This window comes from Gavia stellata, chromosome 29 (assembly GCF_030936135.1).
Source record: "Gavia stellata isolate bGavSte3 chromosome 29, bGavSte3.hap2, whole genome shotgun sequence".
NCBI classification, from domain to species: Eukaryota; Metazoa; Chordata; class Aves; order Gaviiformes; family Gaviidae; genus Gavia; species Gavia stellata.
Window position 1 is genome coordinate 1757710 of NC_082622.1, and position 19901 is coordinate 1777610.

At 43.2% G+C, this 19901-nt stretch overlaps 1 protein-coding gene across 4 annotated transcripts; it reads left to right on the forward strand.

Annotated features, from left to right (window-relative positions):
- Nucleotides 1–4368: 4368 nt before the first annotated feature.
- Nucleotides 4369–19373, forward strand: SFPQ (splicing factor proline and glutamine rich). 4 transcript variants are annotated; one of them, XR_009484523.1, is made up of 12 exons: nt 4369–5045; nt 5415–5603; nt 5698–5999; nt 6115–6210; nt 7514–7710; nt 8001–8085; nt 8386–8503; nt 8722–8770; nt 8850–8971; nt 17962–18006; nt 18302–18376; nt 19308–19373. XR_009484523.1 is itself a non-coding variant. In XM_059830969.1 (11 exons), the coding sequence occupies exons 1-10, from the start codon at nt 4401–4403 to the stop codon at nt 17980–17982; spliced, it is 1824 nt and encodes a 607-aa protein (XP_059686952.1). In that variant the 5' UTR covers nt 4369–4400; the 3' UTR covers nt 17983–18006; nt 18302–19373. The 4 variants fall into 4 exon arrangements, 2 of the variants coding, with proteins under 2 accessions (XP_059686952.1, XP_059686951.1); XR_009484524.1 differs by having other exon boundaries at nt 19311–19373; XM_059830969.1 differs by having other exon boundaries at nt 18302–19373.
- The last annotated feature ends 528 nt before the right edge of the window (nt 19374–19901 follow it).

A 19901-nucleotide genomic window follows, 5' to 3' on the forward strand; every position in this document is an offset into this window, starting at 1 on the left:
TGTGCCTGCAGCAGGCACGCAGTGTGTACAAGCATCACTCTGCCCACTGGCAGAACACAGCTGCTGCCAAGAGAGGAGAAAACAGGCAGCCAGGGGAGGAAGAGACCAGTTGTACCAGTGCTCAGGATGCCAGATGCCTCTTCTTGCCTTTCTATGGATTGTGGGATCTTGGACAAGCCACAGGACTTCCCGATCTCAGAGTTCTCTATTTTTAAGCCAGGGTATGAAGTTAAGCATGTTAAAGGTAATGAGGTGATCAGATACGATGGCAGTGGGAATGGCATGAGTATGAATGTTGTACTTCTCAGGTTGTAATAGCGGTGTATAACCGATTCTTTTTTCAGGCCCAGTGCTTGTCTTACCCATCCAGTCTCACCAACCAAGCCCTCCCTCATGAAGTCTAGAACACAAAGCAGTGTCAGAAAAACCACTGAGGAGTAAAGCAACGTTCTTGGATCTGCTAAGCAGTGCAAAGTAATTGTAAACAGGGTAGAGATTCCTCCTGTGACCTTCCTTGCCCATCACAGGAAGGGTAGGGAGAAGAGGGGAAGGGAAAGGGAAAAGAGGGGACATGACGGGGGAAGTTTCCTGTTGCATTTCCTTACTGGTCTGCTGAACTTTTCTTTCACAGAAGACCTTGTTTCTCCCTTACATGGCTCTGATGCTAGTTTGGATTTTGACAGAGGACTCAAAACTACTGCTACTTAAGACGTTCCAGTAATTTCATTTAGTTCAGAGAAATTAGAAATGGAAAATCCTGAACTTTATCCCTCTCAGGTTGAGAGAACAGAGTCTCTAGCAGAACTGGGAACTTCTGGTGTCAGTAGTGTTCAGACAGCAGACATCCCTGCAGATCCGATATTACCTTTTCTGTAGACTCTTGAGCCTGATTGAGATCTCTTTTATTCCACTAGGAATCAAAATTATATCCACTGAAATCAATTATGTTACTGCGCAAAGACAATCAACCCCTCTGTCCCTTCTTTCAGTCTCTGCATTTGCTTGACTATCCCTGTAATCTCTTATCTGGCCCTGTGTTACTTTCACTCATCTGGGTTAAAAAATGGCCTACGGGCATATTTGTTATGGTATACAGGAAAAAGCTCTTGGAGAGCAGATTTAATCCATGTTCAAGGAGGGAGTGAAAACAGTGCATGAGGGAGGGAGAGGAGAACTTTCATCATCAAGTGCCACAGGAAAGTTGCTGAGAGCTCTGCTGTGCAGCTGAATAGCCGTTACAGCCACTATTAGCCACTCCTTTCATCCTGCCTCTCAGCTTTATGTACCAGATGTTGCTGTAGGCATTTTACTTCCTCCTTTATTCTATAAAAGGCGATGCTGTTATTCATGAAACTGTGTTGAGTCCTAAATAATGAAACCATTCTGCAGAAATCCCTGCCGTTTCAGACAGGTTTATCCGAGTGCAGCACAGACTTGACGAGCAGAGCCTGCAGCAGGGTAAGGACGCTAGCCTGCGCCTTCTGGGTGCCTCACTGCTCTGATCTCCCTGTCTGCTCCTTTTGCTTCCTGATTTTTAAAATTCCTAAACATCTCTAGTTCTATGACATACTTGAATTTGTGCAAACAGCCATTAAACTGTTTCCCTCTAGGTCAAAAATGCCCAGGGAATGCAGACACAGCATCTCCTCACATTTAATTGCTTTTTTAGTAGTGGTGCATGTTACTGTGATTCATGCGATTTTACTGTTTGTACATGGGACACTTACAGAACCTCGTGGGATAATTATTCTCAAGTAGCAGGTTGGACACATGCAGCTCTTTCCTCCTGCAATCTGCCATTAATACTATAGAGATAATGCCGATTTCTTTTTGTCAGCCTTTTGTTTATGTTTAGAGGAGGAGGAAAACGTTTAGAGAAAAATGATCTAAATCAACCACCTGCTGAGATCCATGCCTTTCTTACCTGAAGATCACCCTGTGCTCAATGGTAGCTGAGACATTCGTAACTTCGGACACCTCAGCGTCAGCCTGATTCCCTCTTTCAAATACTCCTCTAAGGCCTGCTACAGGTCTTTTTGTCTCTTCGGTCATGGACTGCTTCTTACCATGGGTCAGTTCACTTTTGTACATTGGTTGTATGGTATAAAAAATCTTCAGAAGCCGTAACACTGGTGTTATCTTTTAAGTAGATATTAATATTTTGGGGGAGGGCAGGGTCTTGAGTTCTCCCTCCTTTTTTGCTTCTCCCAACAGCCCCTATTAAACTGAACTAATGTATGTAGGCACTAAGCATCCCAAAAAACAGGGCAATATGAAGTATGGAGAAACACTACAGAGCTGCTTCAAATGTTATCGTAGTTGTCATAAAGAGTTTCCCGTCTCAGACACAACATTTATTTGCAGTGGAACATACTGGGGAGAACATCTCAAGCTTTCTTCCTTAGTGTTTGGTTTTGTATGAGAACAGCAGCTGCCTAGTGTGAATATTTACAAAATAGGTGATTGTTACCAGAGGTGATTTTTATTTCAAGTCCTCATAGCTACATTGATGTTTCTTTGATTTCAAGCCCAGGATAAATACTTATATTGCAGTTACAAAACGTGTAATCATATTCTGGCCTCTACTAGATACATGGAAATTCAAAGCTACTTTGTAGTTGTACAGATTTATGCAGGAGTGGGAGCAGAATTATACTCTTCATTTCCTTCAAAGGATGCTAGAAATTAATAGGTCCCTAAAATACAGTTCATGTATACTTAGGACACAGCAAAGGCGAAAACAATCCTTTTACGCTCAATATTTGAACAGCCATAACCAGGTGCGACAGCGAGGCAAAGCCAGTTGTTTGTGTGCAGTAAGAGCTAGTCCCAATTTCTTCTTCCAGCGCTTTAACCTCTGAGACACCTCGTGGTGGAAACATTTACTGCTCGCAGAGAGGGGCTGACATCTCGGAGAGAATCCATTTTAAAACAACTTGGGGATTCCGTTCTGCTGTGCTTGGAAGTGGTCGAAGTCATACAGCCAGTGTTGGGGAAAAGATCCACCTATAGCAGATTTTTATTTCAAAAATCTAAAGCCACGAGGAAATCCGTTTCCTTAAGAATGAAATCAGCCTTTGATTGCCCAGGGCTTTACAAATATTTATGAGATTGATTGATAATATTTTCTCACAACAATGCAACAGTTACAGTTTCTGTGGGAAATAAAGCAAACAAACACGCGGCTTTCGCTTGGGTTTCACCTGGGGTTTGCTTCTTCAGACCCGAAACTGAATGTGAAACATCAGTGGGAGCTTGGGAGCGTGATGGATCGAAACCCTCGTGAAGTGAAAGTATAAAAACGTCACGTTGTTCTGACGTTAGCGTGCCCCCAGCGCAACACCGCTGAAACCAGAGATGTTAAATAGGCGGAAAGTACTTTGGGCCTGTTCTCTGTATTAGAACATGGAATACAGTGACCGTAACCGCTATGACTTCTTACAGCCGCTTTATTTTCCTACTGAGAGTACACTGGCGTACGTTTTGGGGAACTGACATCCGCTTTCCTGCGAGCGAAGGAGACGGAGCCCAGAGCCGCGTCCTGCGTTTACAGGAGTTTGTAGGTTGGGGGTTGCTGTTCTGAGGGTGCATTTTTGGGGTTTCCCTGTCCGGCTTTCAGACGAAATGGAGCGAAAGTCACCTCCCGCGTTGGAGCTGGGTTTCCACTGCCACCCTTGAATGAATAAACAGGAAATGTTTTAATATCAAATTTGCTTTCAAAGTACAAGTGAAGGCTGCCGGCCGCGTTAGAAGTAGCCAACTATATTTATTTGGAAATATATTTATTTGAAATTCTTCCAGCTGAAGCCTGTGGCTGCTCAGCCGGGGATGCCACAAGGTCCCGCGGCTCTGCCCCCTCTGCGAGCGAGCGGCCTCCCGAAGCTGGCGGCCGGTCGGAGCCGCCGGGCCGGGCCGGGGACCGCGGCCCGCGCAACGCGTCACTTCCCCGGCCCGGCTGTCGTGTAGCGGCGGCACCTCTCCAGGGCTGGCGGGCTCCCGTCTGACTGACTCCCCAGGCAGCCAATCGCAAGCCGGGCTTCTTCCGTGACTTCGCCTCCCGCCGATCAAACTGCCCAATCAGCACACAGGAGGTTAACGGATCATTCCGTGCCAACGTCGGCGGTCAAATGAACCAATCGGCAGAGGGCAGGTTCCTTACCAATGAGATCAAAGAGTGAGCTGAATAGGGACATGCTATTGGTGACTCCACCTATCGGTCGTCGCCACCGAGGCCGGTGGTTGGCTAGCGGGGAGGAGGGGGAGGTTTCCGGGGGCGGGGAAACTATATTAGGGACGGACAAAGGCGGCGGCGAGGCTGTTCAGCTCGCCGCCATTTTGAGCAGTGGGCTCTGAGGAGCAGCAGTCGCGGCCGGACCACCTCTCCTCCTTCCTCCACCACCATGTCGCGGGATCGGTTCCGTAGCCGTGGCGGCGGCGGAGGCGGCTTCCACCGGCGCGGCGGCGGCGGTGGCCGCGGCGGCCCCAACCACGATTTCCGCTCTCCGCCGCCCGGCATGGGCATGGGCCAGAACCGCGGCCCCATGGGGGGCGGCCCGCAGGGCCCGGGCGGCCCGCCGGGCGGAGGCCCGAAGCCCGAGCCTCCGAAGCCGCCCGCGTCGACCTCTGCTCCGCCTTCTTCGTCCTCTTCAGCTGCCGCCACCACGGCGGGGCCTGCCGGCAGCCAGGCCGGCCCGGGAGCGCCTCCGCCGTCCGCGCTGCCCGCGGGGCAGCCGCCGCAGCAGCAAGCCCCGGTGTCGGCGCCCTCGTCGGCTCCCTCCGGCCCGGGGGGGCAGCCGCAGCCCAAGCCGAGCCCCAGCCCCACCCCAGCCGGCGGCCCTAAGAAAGGGCAAGGACAGTCGCCCGGCGGCGGGCCCAAGGGACCAGGCGGCCCTCAGCAGGGGCCCGGCGGGCCGCACAAGGGCGGGCCAGGGCACCGCGGCGGGCCGGGCGGAGAGCCGCGCGGCCGCGGGCAGCAGCACCAGGGACAGCAGAGCCTCTCCTCGCAGCAGGGCTCGGCCGGCGGCGGCGAGAAGCTCTCGGACGAGGTGAGTCACGGCCCCCTCCCCCTCCCCGCGCCACAAGATGGCGGCGGCTGCGGCCGAGCACGGCGGCTCCGCGCGCCCTCGCCGCCATCTTGAGGGGAGGAGCGCGGGGGGCCCGGGAGAGGGCGAGCCGAGAGGGGCGGCGGCGAGCGCAGCCGGCCTGCGGGGACGCCTAAACATAATGTGCGTGTTCCCTAGGTGCCTAGGCAGCTCCCGACTGCAGCCTGAGGGGTCTGTGGCAGCACGGGTTTGTATTTGCTTGCGGTGCACTGGAGGTGCTCGGGGCTTCCTGGCGGGAGAAGGCCAAAGCTTGGCGGTGCAGGCGGCGGGGCTGCACGCAGTGATGGCTCGAACTGGTCTGCTTCTTTGTAGGGATTTAAAGCAAACCTCTCTCTTCTGAGGCGACCCGGGGAGAAGACGTATACTCAGCGTTGCCGCTTGTTTGTTGGTAATTTGCCTGCTGATATAACAGACGAAGACTTTAAAAGACTGTTTGCCAAATATGGGGAGCCAGGAGAGGTTTTTATCAACAAGGGGAAAGGCTTTGGATTCATTAAATTGGTAGGCTTTCCTATTGTACATCCATCTGCTTAATTCTCATGAAGTAGTAATTTACAACTTGGTTTTCTAAAACGGGATCTTAAACTTTCCTCAGGAATCTAGAGCTCTTGCAGAAATTGCAAAGGCAGAACTGGATGATACCCCCATGAGGGGTCGACAGCTTCGTGTTCGGTTTGCCACACATGCTGCTGCTCTTTCAGTGCGTAATCTTTCACCATATGTGTCCAACGAGTTGCTGGAGGAAGCTTTTTCCCAGTTTGGTCCAGTGGAAAGAGCCGTTGTGATTGTAGATGATCGAGGTAGATCAACAGGAAAAGGCATTGTTGAATTTGCATCAAAGCCAGCTGCAAGAAAAGCATTTGAACGGTGTACTGAAGGAGTGTTTTTGTTGACAACGTAAGTATTTTGCTGCTTAGAATTTTTTAATTTTAAGCTGACTAAAATTGTCAGCTTCTGGTTTTTCAGAATGGAGATTCTTATGGAAAAGTAAAATGGGTATTTTTTTGTTCAGCACTCCTAGGCCAGTTATTGTGGAACCATTGGAACAATTGGATGATGAAGATGGTCTTCCAGAGAAGCTTGCTCAGAAGAATCCGATGTATCAAAAGTAGGCACTGTCTTTTGGTATAAAGAGTATATAGATGATGTACGTAGTATTGTCCCAGACTCTGAAGAAGATGGAGTAATTTTTCAGAAACAGGCTTTGCATTTTGAGTAGTATTAAGCATTACACAAGCAATTTTCTACATTGTATCACAAAGAACAGTAAAGCCTAAATAGCAGCCCAATTTTTCGTATATGTAGAAACTCTTGAAAATCAGACTTCAACTGTTTTCTCATCCTATTGTTGAGAACTGTTGTCTCACTTAAGGTGTATCTCGTGTTGATGATTCCATAGGGAATTTACAAACTGATGTTTATGGTATGAAATAAGAAATTAAGTAAAATTTTAACTCATTCCGTGATTAATAAAAACTAGTTGCCTGTGGATTTGCCTTATAAAGCTGACCACTGGGCATAAGAGTAGATAAGAGTTTATAGGAGTCTTTTCCTAAGTAACAGGTTTAGGTTAGGATCTGTATATTAAACCTGTTTGTTGTAGAGATGTTATATTTTCCCAGATCACAAAAGGGAGTGCAGGGGGGAGATCCAGTCAGTCTTGTTTATATAAGAAAGTGTTCAAAATTACTTACTTTGATCAAAAACTATAAATGGTTTAGAGGCAGTGTCTTTGAAAACAGTGTAGATTAGTATAGTTAATGTTTCTAAAATGTTGAAATACTTTACATTGCTAATGTATGGGAAGCTTTTGAACTTTCCTAGGTTTGTTCCATTAATTACTGAATCTTAGACTCCAGTTCTTTATATGACAAAATAAACTATTGGCCCTCAGGCATTTTGAAAACTAATTAAGTTAAAGTTAGGATTATTATGTGCCTTTGACACATAGTACTTTGGGTAAGTTGGCACTGAAAAAAATCCATCTCTCCATATGCTGCTGTTCTGAGCAGCTGTACCTACTGAGGTAAAGGCCTGTCTTGTTTGAGGATTTTGCACCTGGCAGTTGCCAGCAGTGGAGTGTCTAAGGAAGAAGTTAAGAACAGGATAAACATGCAGTAGCACTGTAAGTGGGAAGATGTGGTTGGATGTGATAGTGCAGGAGTCTCCATATTTGCTATGGTAGTCATAGAATTTATTTATTTACATTAAATGTTGCTGTTTAAGTGTGTAAATTACTGTACTGTTATCAGCATTCTGTCACAGCAAGTTTTTCTATCACATAGTTGTGAGGTGGTATTTTCAGGGCTCCTCTGATGTTCTCTGATAATTTTGCTATTCTGCTTGTGATCTTTTATTGACCTTAAGTTTCCAGGTTTACCCAGTCTGAATGAGCATCTTCCTTTCTGCAGGGAACGAGAGACTCCTCCCCGTTTCGCTCAGCCTGGCAGTTTTGAATTTGAATATTCCCAGAGGTGGAAATCTTTAGATGAAATGGAAAAACAGCAGAGAGAGCAAGTGGCAAAAAACATGAAAGATGCCAAGGACAAACTTGAAAGTGAGATGGAAGATGCTTATCATGAGCATCAGGCAAATCTCTTGCGTCAAGGTAATTGGCTCTGAATTCTGTATCTCTTTTAGCTTTAAATGCTAGCTAAATATATGGCTGTTTAATGGTTTCATGAATAAATTCATGCTTCCTACTGCTAACTCAGAATTTCAGGCTTAAAGAGCAACTGGCAGTTTTTTGATTTTTACTTAAATGAAGTATTGTTAAGAATAGTGACACTCAGAAGGTAGCTGTCTGCCATAGTGCAGATGAGGTTGATCTAATGCAAATCTGAGTTTAAATCTGACATGAGTTTGTGAAATAGTTGCTGACAAGCTTCATTTCTGCAGACCTTATGAGGCGTCAGGAAGAACTGAGACGTATGGAAGAACTCCATAATCAGGAAATGCAGAAGCGCAAGGAAATTCAGCTGAGGTTGGTTTGGCTTTCATGGGATTTTTTCAATGTTACGTTTGTTTCTTTTTAAAATGACTTATATATGAAAGTTTTTATTTTTCAAGAAACACCATTGCTGCTTCAGTTTGTGTATGAGAAATTGAACTGCAGTGTAAGTTTTTCCTTGAGTATTTGAGTATCATAGAATATCTTTTTTTGCTTAAGTGTAATCATTCAGTGCCTTTTAAATTGCTCATGCAAGTGATGCTGATGAACGTGTTACATGTTGTTGAATGTGTTATGCCCCTGGGGTTTAACAGTCTGCTTTGGGATGATCAGGCAGGAGGAGGAGCGTCGCAGGCGGGAAGAGGAAATGATGATACGTCAGCGGGAGATGGAAGAACAAATGAGAAGACAAAGGGAAGAGAATTATAGTAGAATGGGTTACATGGATCCAGTAAGTGAAATCATGATGTTTTTTGGATACGTTACTGCATTCAGGAGTGTTTTGGATGTATTTTCAAAATTGATGCATTTTGCTTCCTTTAGGTTAGATAATGTGATGTCTTTGTGTAGGTGAAATGGTATTAGTTGGCTGTACATGTGCTTTATCTCCTGAAAGGCATGGATTTCAGTAGCTGATTATCCGTGCTAAAAGTTGTTTCTTCTATGCAGAGGGAGAGAGACATGAGAATGGGTGGTGCCACCACAATGAACATGGGAGGTAAAGAATTTTTAAATAATTGCTTTATGTGGTTAACTTAGAAATTGTCAGAATATGATTATGTATTTCTCTTTCTTAGATCCTTATGCTTCTGCAGCCCAGAAATTTCCACCTCTCGGAGGTGGTGGCGGCATAGGTTATGAAGCTAATCCAGGAGTTGGCCAAGCAGCCATGAGTGGTTCTATGATGGGAAGTGACATGGTAATGTATCCTGTGGTGGCTTTAGTTTAGCACGAGGGAAATGTGTTGTGGTTGGGAATTGAGTTCTCTACCAGTGTTCAGATGGTTGTGTAAATTTCACTGTTAACTGCTGACTTTCTTGTCAGGTATTTAACATGAAGACTAGTGTGGCAGTATGTAGTATTAGATTAGTTCCTAACCATTATGGTAGCTTACACAGTCGGAAGTTGTTTCTAAGTGAATTCAAATGTGCTGTTAAGCATATTTGCAATTAACTCTGACTTTATTGGACTTTGGAAATTCTGCGTCACTGTTAGGCTTGGAAGGATGTTTTATAAATTCTAGAGAATCTGACAAATTTCATAATTAAAATAAGTAATGTACTAGCTTTTCAGTAATTTGGCATTCTGTATTTATGGACAAGAGAGATCTTTTTCTCCTTTCCGGTGTGTAACATTGCATTTATTTTGGCCCTTCCAAGCCTAGTTAGGATTGATGCATGTTGGTATGGGTATGCTGTTAATTCAAAAATCTGCGCTCATGTCTATTTAAGCAGCAGATTAACTTAAGTAATCAATGGTAAACAGCATATCACTTACTCTGTATGCTGATGTTTGCCATAGACGAGCAGAAATGCTGGTTTTTTAGCTTTAGGCATGTTCCAGTGATCCTTGACTGTAGCCCTTTTGTGGTTCCTATCTCACAAGGAATGATAGCCTGTTCTTGTTTCCCGTGTGGGGCATGACTATATAGGTAGAGTCTGTTAAAGCTACGGCATATCTCATGTTCTGAGGTATGTTTCCAAACTGTACTATTTTTGGCACACCATATGTGTGAATGGGCTTTGAGCCTGCTTGGTGTTACCACACTGAAGCAATACGGATGTAGATTAAAGAAATGCTTAATGGGTAGGATGGAAATCTATGTTTGTTTAGGTGGCGATATTAGTGTGCTTTCACCCTCCTCAAAGGGTGTACCCTCTGTAGCACAAGCTGAAGTAAATGATTTTTGGGTGGGTTTAGGCCTCTGGCTTACCATGGTGAGCTACCATAGCAGCTTGTCAGGCATCTTCCGTTTTTTTGGGGGAACCATATCTTTGGAATGATAACTTTGCAGAGCATCATTGATTCAGTAGACAGTGCCGGTGGCCTTAATGTATCTATATAATCTACTGATATTTAAGCAGTTCCTAAGTTTCCCGTGAACAGTTAAGCAGTCTGTGGTGAATGCTGTGTACATTTTTCTCCTGAAAATCATGGTACAGGTGCATGCTGAACTTGTGTAATACCTGAAAACGTGATATGGTCAAAAGGTGTGACAGTAAGATGGTTTAACTGCCTTGAGTTTCTTAGGATGGGGATCTCTGCCACACAGTGCTGTCACCATTAGTGGGCTGATATCTTTTAAACAGAATTGGAGATAAGCTTAAGCTGCCATGAATTAGGCAGAAAGAACCTAGATAATCTTCCTGAAATTCCTTTCTTGGAAGGATTGAAACTAACTTTCAGAAGTCAAGAACTTGAAGTGTGAATTTTCAGCTGCAGATACCTTTTGTAACAAACAGCCTACCATTGTTCTGTTACTCGGTAGCGGAAAACTTGCTTGAAACGAAAGTTTAAAGCTATCTTTGACTTTATAATTTGTCAGTTCTGTAGATTGAATGCTGATCACACCTACTGATACAGTAACTGAATGAAGTATATGCAGCTAGAGGTACTAGTAAAAATACCTGAAGTCTCTGCTTTATTGCAGGGTAATTTAGCTTTTACATCTTGGTGTGAAACCTTTCAATGCTGTGAAGTTGTGAATTTTCCAAGAGCTTGTGGTGAAGGTGGGGTGGGAAGGGAGATATTGACTGGATGCACACAATCCTTTGTGCATAGCTCTAACTGGAAACACTGAATAAATTGTAGTTCTTTGAACACGTTTTGCATATTATACAGCTGCAGTTCCGGAGTACGTGGGATTTAACAAATGCAAGTCTTTTGATCGAGCAATTGCGTTGGTTAGGTAAATCGCTGGTCATTAGCTTTTTTCACATTTTTTTTCTTCTTGCAATCCAGTAGTGCTCACAATCAGTTTTGGTTACTGCCTAAGGCCTCTGCAGTTTAGTCAGCAGACCGTAGTCTTAACCCCATCTTGAAAAGCACATGGTCTCTCTTGCAGCACATGCCATTAACTGGTGAGTAGGCATTCTGTTTACAATGACATTTTATGAATGTCAGCTCATACCTCAGTGTACTGAAGATTCGTTCTCTGGCTAGGCTTATTTGGAAATGACAGTGATGTAATCTAAGTTTTTACTGCACTAAAGGTGAGAAGTTTGCAAGCTATTTGCATTAACTTGGTTGAAAATTGCTAGAGCTCATTTGGAAAAGTTGTTAATTCACATCTGCACTAATGCTTACATTTCTAGCACTGCAGGGAGGATCTGTTCTTTGTAACAGATGTTTGAGAATGCATCAAGTGGGAACATACCTCAAGGCATGTATTACAATAAACTAATTTTTAAATTACCCTTTTTTCCTTTCTATGTTCCCGGTACCTGTGGATCGGCTCAATGGTGATTGTATCGACGAACCTTGACTGCGGAACCTTCTAAAAATATATACTTAACACACATGGACATCAACTACATATAATGAACTGTTAATTCTGTTCCAATAGCGTCCTGAACGCTTTGGGCAGGGAGGTGCGGGGCCTGTGGGTGGCCAGGGTCCTAGAGGAATGGGGCCTGGAACACCAACAGGATATGGTAGAGGGAGAGAAGAATATGAAGGCCCAAACAAAAAGCCCCGATTTTAGATGTGACCTGTAGTTTCATTCCAGTTTGTTTTTGTCTGTCTTGTTTAGACACCAACTTTTTAATTCTTGCATTTTAGTAAGAAAGCTACGTTTTTATGGATGTTAGAAACTTACTGACCTAATATTTGTAAGTGGTCTGTTTGGGCGAGTACAATTTAATTATGTAATGCAGTGTTTCAAAACAAATTTAGCTGTTTTTTTGATGTATAACGTCCCTAACTTGATGGCAGTGTACCTTGTGCCACTGAATTCCCAAAGTGTACCAACTTTTTTTTACTGTGCTTCAAATAAATAGAAAACTAAATGTAGTAACTCTTCTTGCCATTCGTGGTTAAACATATGAGGCTAAATACCACACCTTCCGCAGTAAACCAAGAGTCTGAAGTAGAGGTCCAACTAGACCAGGGTGTGGAACTGTAGTGAAGAGTGAGATCTGTTCCCATAATGCCTCTAGCTTAAGATTGGGTCAAATAGTAGCCTAACTTTCTAGTAGGTGCAGATTTTTTGAGCATTAATTGTGCTGCAATAAGGAAGCAAATGGAAATCTTGCAAGTGCTGTAAGATACAATAATTAAAGCTACACTGCCAGCAGTGTAGTATGTAATGAATTGCATATATTAGCTACGGATAATGGGTGGTGGGATGGTAGCACTTACCACCTTGGCAGTTACTGCTTGGAATCTTTTAAAGACTTTAAGCAGAAGACTAGCAACGGTTATTTTAAAATAAATTCATAGAATGACTTGTATTGGCTGACTTCCTAACTAAAGGATTGTTAATGTGATATTTATATGCTCTTAAACTGTCTGAGATTACAGGATCTGGCCTTTCTCCGTATTGTATACTTACCTGAAATTGCTTGGCAAAAAGACCAGAAGTGTTACTTGAGTGATTAAGGTTAACTTGCTTATGTCCTCATGCTAACTGAGTGGACTAATTTGCATAGTTCAGCATACAATTATTTGTATTATGGGGACTGCAGGAACTATTCTTAAATCATGTAGCTGGTGGGCAAATCCTAAAAACCTGTATGTAAAATACAGAAATTAGCTTGCTTGCATGATGGTTATCGCTCTTTTATTGTTGATGTTTGGAGATAATGCATCAAAAGTAGTATCTGAATCTGGAGTTTAATAGTTAATACTACACAGTACAAATAAACTCCCTTTAAGGTTCTTTTGTAGAAGATTTGATGAATTTGTTAGCTTGCTGTTCATTTTATTAAGCCCCAGAAGAATTTCAAAGCATTCTGGACTCATTGATAAGGTAGTTGCTTTGCTTATTATTACATTGTACCAGATAAGCTGGGAACGTGACTTCCCAGTGTAAAATACCTTGTTGTTGATGCAGGATACATCAACCTGCTTGGCATAAAGTAGGTAAACTTAGTTTGGCTGTACCTTCACAGGATTCCCCAACTACCGAGCATTCTGTGAGTAGCTTTAATCTTCTAAAGATCTTTCTATTCCTTGTGCTAAGCATTGGCTAATTCTAAATTCTATGCTAAATTTTCTCTGCGGTTAAAACTTTAGTGTCAGATTACAGTATTTTAGAGTGCAGATGATGATCCCTCTTGAAGTACTCACTGTTAAGTGCTGTTACTCCTTAAATGAAAAAATAGCATGTTGTGAAATGCTGATACAAGGTAACACTGACTTGGAATGTTAAGCGCACTAAATAGCGACTCAGCTTGTTTAGTGAATGCTACTTTTCCCAGAAAAGTTTGGGGGTTGATAACATGCTACAACAATGAATTGCTCTTCAGGAAATCCCGAATTGGCAGTTCCTAAACTGCAGACCGAGTATTTGGGAGTACTTGTATTGGATACTTAGTTTAAAAATCAGCAGTACCGATGCAATTTGCTTTGTTGAAGTAGTACTAAATAATGCATATGTTTTCTGGAGGGTGTTCATGGGACACCCGCAAAAGGTGAAGGTGTTTGAGATGGGGAATTCTGAACGTAAACATTAAATTAATTTTTTCAGTTTATTTTTCAGATTACATGTCATTCTTTATTAAAGAGATGCTGGTGCATATCCTAAAGTATGTTCTTTTGTAGTTCTGTAACTTGGAAGAGTGAAGGATGCTGATGTCCTTGTACCTTACAGAGGTTGTCTTTTGGTACCCCTGTTTTGTACGTAAGCTACTGTTGCTAGGTACTAAAAATAGCTTGAGTTGCAAAACCCTGATTAGTAAATACATTGAAAGATTTGGCAGTTTTCAAAACATCTGAAAGTTTGGTTAAATCTAGCTTTGTAGCTGCATAAGCAGAATTTCTAAAACAAGTTCTGCTTTGAGTTGCATGTATTAAACAGGCATACAATTAACTAGCCAGCTTCTTTTCAAGACCTTTTAAAGGTGGTGTCTTAAAAGCTGGCAAACATGTCAACTTTAAAATCTGAAGTTGCTAAATGTGGGAGGTGAAAAAGTTACGTTCCTTTGATCTGTTCCTATGAGGTTTTGGACTTTTTTCATTAAATCAGATTTATATAATTGAATCTTTAAAACGATTTAGAAAAGAGCTTTGTTGGTCAGACCTGGTTTTGGATGGTCTGGATCACATAATGCATTTTTGTACTGGACTTGGAGGACATTGGCTGTTGCAATTTAGCTTGCTTTATCAAAATTTGAGCCCATTTTGACACGTAGATCTCTAAAAACTGCAGCATGTAGAAACTGGTATCGTTACACATACATCTTCACGCTTTCTCAGAAATGAATATAGAATAATCTTATCTTCTGGTGTAGACACATTACATTAATCATTTATACAGCTGATGAGAAACTGAAACTGCTTTTGAGATTTTGTGGTATTTTTGTGGTAGAAAAAATCTTGGCTTCTCCTTGGCAACCATTTACTGTGGCAGCAAGTTTTTGCTGGAGTTTGAGACTGCAATTTACACTTAAAACTAGTGGCCTGCTACATAACTGCACTTAGCCAGCATTTCTGCAGTTCATAACTGTGAGGAACGTAGTACCACAAATGGCAATGGACATTAGGACCCGGATGTAGTATTCCTGCTTGCTCCAAGATTCTCATTGCCGACTGCGTACAGGTAGGTAACAAGCAATATAATATAACTTGGTGACTTTCTATGTAATCTTATACTGTGGGTATTCTGACATCACACTTCTGACTGTGGAATTACAGTGCAGCACTCTTCATACCTGTATGTTAAGCTTGCATCAAAGCTGCGTGGTTTTCGGTTTTAAGCTTTGTCTTGTTCAGAGTCAATAAGCAACCTAACTGTGATTCTTAGATAAGTATTTTCAGACCCGATTCCTTTGTACATGTGACTCGGCTTGTGTGGATTTTTCTTGGTTCCGATGTAACGAAGATATTCTTAGATGAGCTCTGTGGGGAAGAGGGAATGTGATCTTAAGCTCACTTAACTAGTCAACTAGGTGCTATCGGTGCCTAGAAAAGGACTGTTTAAACTTTCTTTAGTGACAAAATGGCCCATCTGCAGCGCATCCCTTCGTAGAATCTTGGCTCGGTAGGAAATGCGTTAGTAATCGCTGCTCTAGCCTTGTGTGCACTGCGTGATAGTCACTTTAAGCTTGCTAATACAGTCAGCTTTGAGACTGATTTGGAATATTTTTGAGGACGTAAAAATGAGTGCTTGAATGAATGTCCCCATGAGTAGTTTCACAGAGCTTATTGGACATCTCAGTTGTCTTTATTTTGTCTTCGATTGACAAGCGTAATGCATTCCTCTGCCTTTAATTGACAGTGATGAGATTCTGTATTTCTGCAATGTAGTCATCTTGGTAGTGTAATGCTCAACTTAATTTTTCATCAGTCTTGGGGATGTAATTCTAAACTCTTCATTACTAGAAATACTGAATGTAGTGTTTCAGGATTAACATGCTTACATTTCCAGACATCCAGACGTGCTGATCTCCAGCTCTTTTGCATTAGCTCTTGAACCTGAATTTCAAGGTCCTGTGTTTCAGCACATGATCTAGCTCTTGTCTGATGTTCAGTTTATTTGAGAGGTGTTGTAACATGTTTTCCCGCTTATTCTGCAAAGTTCTGCTTTGCATACTTGTTTCTGGTATTACTGTCATGTTCGGACCCTTCTGTGTTATCTTCCAGGCAAGACTCTTGCTGGTGAACAGGGGATCTGCTGGACAGCCTTGCCCTCTGCTGTAGCTATCTTCTCATGTTCCATTGAAAGCTTGAAGTAGCAGCTGCACCTTAAGATCATAATAACAGGTCTTTGGTTACACCACAGTGAGTGTAGCCGAACTCTAGCTAGTCGAGCAGTGACACCGCTTGTCACAAAGTCAGTTTGGCTTTTCGTGATGGCTTACTCTTACCTGTGACTAGAATTCAGTAGCAAAACTGATGGCAGTATGTGTACTGTCACGTACACGAATTATTAATCTTTAAACCAGTGCTCAGATCTGACTAGTTTTTCCAGTGTGCTCTGGATACTTGACCTGCAGGAATGTCATGGAGGGGTTATTGGCACATCTGCCTTGTTCTGCGTACTTGCACTAGCAGGTTTTTGACACTCTTGGAGCAAGCAATTTGTGACTGAACCATGGGTCTCATACCAGCTCTGACTGTCTGCAGTAATGAAACTTGGTGTGGTAGCTAACTTAAAAGCAAATAGCCATGTCTGCTCTAAGTCAGTCTGTAACAAGTGGGTACAAGAAATGACATTAAAGTGCTTGCATTGTGTTTCATCTTGGTTTTATCTGTGTGTGAAATACACTTTTTCTCAAAAGCTGATCTGAAGCTCAGAAGTGTGGTGTCAGAATACATATGCGTACCTGCTAGGCCCTCAGATCCAGATACTGGTGCTGTCAGGAGAGAGCACAGCATAGCGTGTATGGGGGCTTTACTGTAACATTAAGCATACAAAGTGTTGATTTGCTTGCAGTTTTCCCCATAGCTAAACACTGAGGCCTGTGAGTAGTTTTAGGACTGAGCAGTAATGGGGTTGCATGTCTCTGTTAATCATTGCCAGCTGCAGTGACATGATCAGGAAGGCCAGTGTTTTGTTCCATTATGTTAAATGAGGCTAAGCATGTTGGAAAGGATGCATAAAAAGTATGCTGTTCTGGGTAATTACTTGGTTTCTTCCACTACTAGCAAGTTTGGAATCAGCTAATTAGCTTCAGATTTTTTTCTCTCCATACCAGCTAGTGGGGCTCTTAAATAGCTGCTTACTGGAAAAGGAAAAAAAGGGAGGATTGGCCTTCTCCCACCTCTGTCATTGCTGCTAGGTAATGATTGACATGTTAGGACTTGGCTGTGCAATCCCGCAGTGGTCTGTGAATACCCCATCTCTGTAAATGTTGCTTCTGAACACCAGTACTGAAGAGCTAACTGGGGAGGGTTGGGAGGAGTGTGGCTGTAAGTGAATCTGGAGTGTTAAAAGGATGCACAAAGATATAGTATCCCTTATGCATGGTGTTTGTTGCTATGGCATAGAAAACAAAACGTGCATACTATACTTCTGCTCCTGAGGGCCATGATAAAACCCAGGTGGTGGGTTTGAGACTAAACTTGACCTTCGCCCTGCCTGGTCAGATCCCATTGTGACCATGGTGTGATTTGCCTCCCAACTAGAGGTGTGCACAGAACCTTGTACTACATCCCTAGCTGCTGGCCATTGCAGTTTGCCCTCAAGTCACTATAGCAAAAGGGTGGGTCTTCAGAGGGGAAGAATCTGTTGCCGAGAGCAAAAGCAGTAGACCGACAATGACAATGCTAACCTCGAGTGTCTTCCTTTGGCTGTTGAAGCACTTCTAGGACTATTGAACTTCAGGGCTGCTAGGAGTCAGGGACGTTGCACTCCTTCATGAGGGGAAGAAAGAGGGCGTTACTACAGGAGACAAACTAGGGTAAAAGAGTTGAAGTAGCTTGACAAAATCAATGCCTTCACATAAGGGATAGTATACCTCTGGCTGCAATCAAACTTCATTGTACTCAGACTGGTGATTTACGGTTTGTGCTCAGACAAGGTGCAGTTCTTCAGTCAACTACCTGCATATTCCTTCATCTCTTTACAAGTGTTTAGGCTAGCCTATCTCTGCCCCTTATTCTTCCACTTAATATTTTGGAATAATTTGTAAATTCCCCCTCATAACTAATCAGTCCATGTATCTTAAAACCTTATTTTTAAGTTAGTTTTGAAATGGTCAGAATTTTCTGTGTATTACTATAATAACTTCAGTTGTTATCCTTTAGGTGAAGATGAAAGCTGAGTGAAACCGGAGTGCTCATCCATGGAAAGTAAGCATAACTTCTAGTCTTGTTCCGAATGGGTGAAATAATAAAGGCTTCTGGAAGCATGATGTTCAGTCACTGAGTACCTTTGAATTGGCGATTATTGAGAAATTGGGATGAGTGAATACATGAAATGTGTAGGGTAGAGCTTAGTACCTGCTGTCAAGCTGGGGGGTTAAGCATCCAGACTCCATCTGGGCTTGGTATCTTGACAGCAGTGGTTAAAAACACCGTTCTAGACGTGGGTTTGTACAAAAGGCTTCAAAATCACTGTGAGTATAACTTCTGAATATTTTTGCAGTTCAGGAGCTGAGCATGAGCACATCCAGCATGATGCCCAGTGATCTGTGGAGGGACCAGGAGAACAAGTGAACAAGTAGGTAGCTGATGTCCTTACAGTACTTTAAGAGCTCGGTAGCCTGTCACCCTGCGATGTATTATGTAGTTCCTGCCTGAAATTTGCGTTTGATTGATCTCAATTTTATATAAAATTTCTGAATCTTTCTTTTGTAGAGCCAAGATATAACCATTGTTTGAGGGTTTTCAGCCCTGCACCATCAAATAAATGCTGTCCTCTGAATGCCATAGGTGGTCAAACAAGAAACAACCATTTCTACTTTCTGGCTCCAGTGAAAGGGGTGCAAATGGGGTGGGTGATCAGTAAGGAAAAAGGGGAACAATAGAGCAGCTGCTTCTCAAACATTAATTTAAGTAGAAGTTGTTAAAAAGCTACTTTTCTGAAATACTTTAATGAACATTGAACTTTCAAAATAACCTGGAAGATGAATTAGCATGTAGAAGAGCACAAGCAGATCGTGATTTAGGGAAATAAACTAACCTGCAGAGCTGGAATTAATGAAATTTTCCCTCTAATTTATACTTTAAACTACAAGGGGGAAGGTCAGATATTTAAAAACTTGTGTGAGGAGCAACATGCAAAGAACCTTAACTCACGAGTGACGGGTAAGTAACAGCTTAGATACGCCGCAACTGAACCTGTCAAGACGTGAGGCCAGTGAGATTCAATTGGTGGACTCCTGTTGAATTGCGTGTGACTCGTCACTGCTGCTCCTGATTTTTGGGGTGGTAAAACACAAAGCCATTTCAGATCTTTGAAAGTCACAAAGTATATGGAAATGTGAATGCCCTTCATTTAATCTCAAGTCTGATGTGAGAACTTAGGATCCTAGAGAACGTTTGGCAGGTGCATGGCCTGTTGTGATCGCTGATTCCCTTTCTGTGTCATTACGTGTGACTTCTGCTGGTGTTTCTCATGTTCTTGCTAACTGTGTGCTTTGCACTTGCAGCAGAAGATGAAGTCCGAATGCAGTGAAGAGGAGCCAGGAACATACTATGTTTAAAAATAAAATATTTATTTGTTTTTATAAATGACTTCTGTTTTATTCCAGAGTGTATTAAATGAGTAAGCAATCTGGTGGCTTCATGTGGTATGGATGGATTTGGGAAATGCTGCCACAGATGGGGCTGTAGAGGGATCACGGAACATGCTTGGCATGCTGGAGTGGGAAGGGCTTGGGTCGTTGGATCCCGCTCTATAGCGTGACGAGCACGTGAAGGGTAACCACTCATAGCTAATACAAAACTGTCAGGTACATGGTACTGGGGAAGTTTCATTAACAAAGCAGAGTAACAATGGTCAGAACTTCTGTAGCTCCGTTCCTGATGGCTCCGTACTGTTTTACAGCAGTAAGTGTAGCTGAGTGTCCTCGGTGCCCACCTCCGCTCCCCTGGCACGCGCAGGGCTGCTTGGACGAGCAGTGGCGGTTGGACCCGTCACCAGGGTCTCGGGGCTTGGGCAGGGGGAGAGGGCCCCGGTGGCAGTGGGGGGGAGGTTGCTGCTGCATTGAAAGATTCTTGCTTTTAGCTTTCTTGTGCAATCA

Coding starts and splice junctions, on each gene's coding strand:
- SFPQ (XM_059830968.1), top strand. CDS start 4,401: ATGTCGCGGGATCGGTTCCGTAGCCGTGGCGGCGGCGGAGGCGGCTTC. Junction 5,046..5,414: donor GCGAGAAGCTCTCGGACGAG/GTGAGTCACGGC, acceptor GCTTCTTTGTAG/GGATTTAAAGCAAACCTCTC. Junction 7,711..8,000: donor GGCAAATCTCTTGCGTCAAG/GTAATTGGCTCT, acceptor TCATTTCTGCAG/ACCTTATGAGGCGTCAGGAA.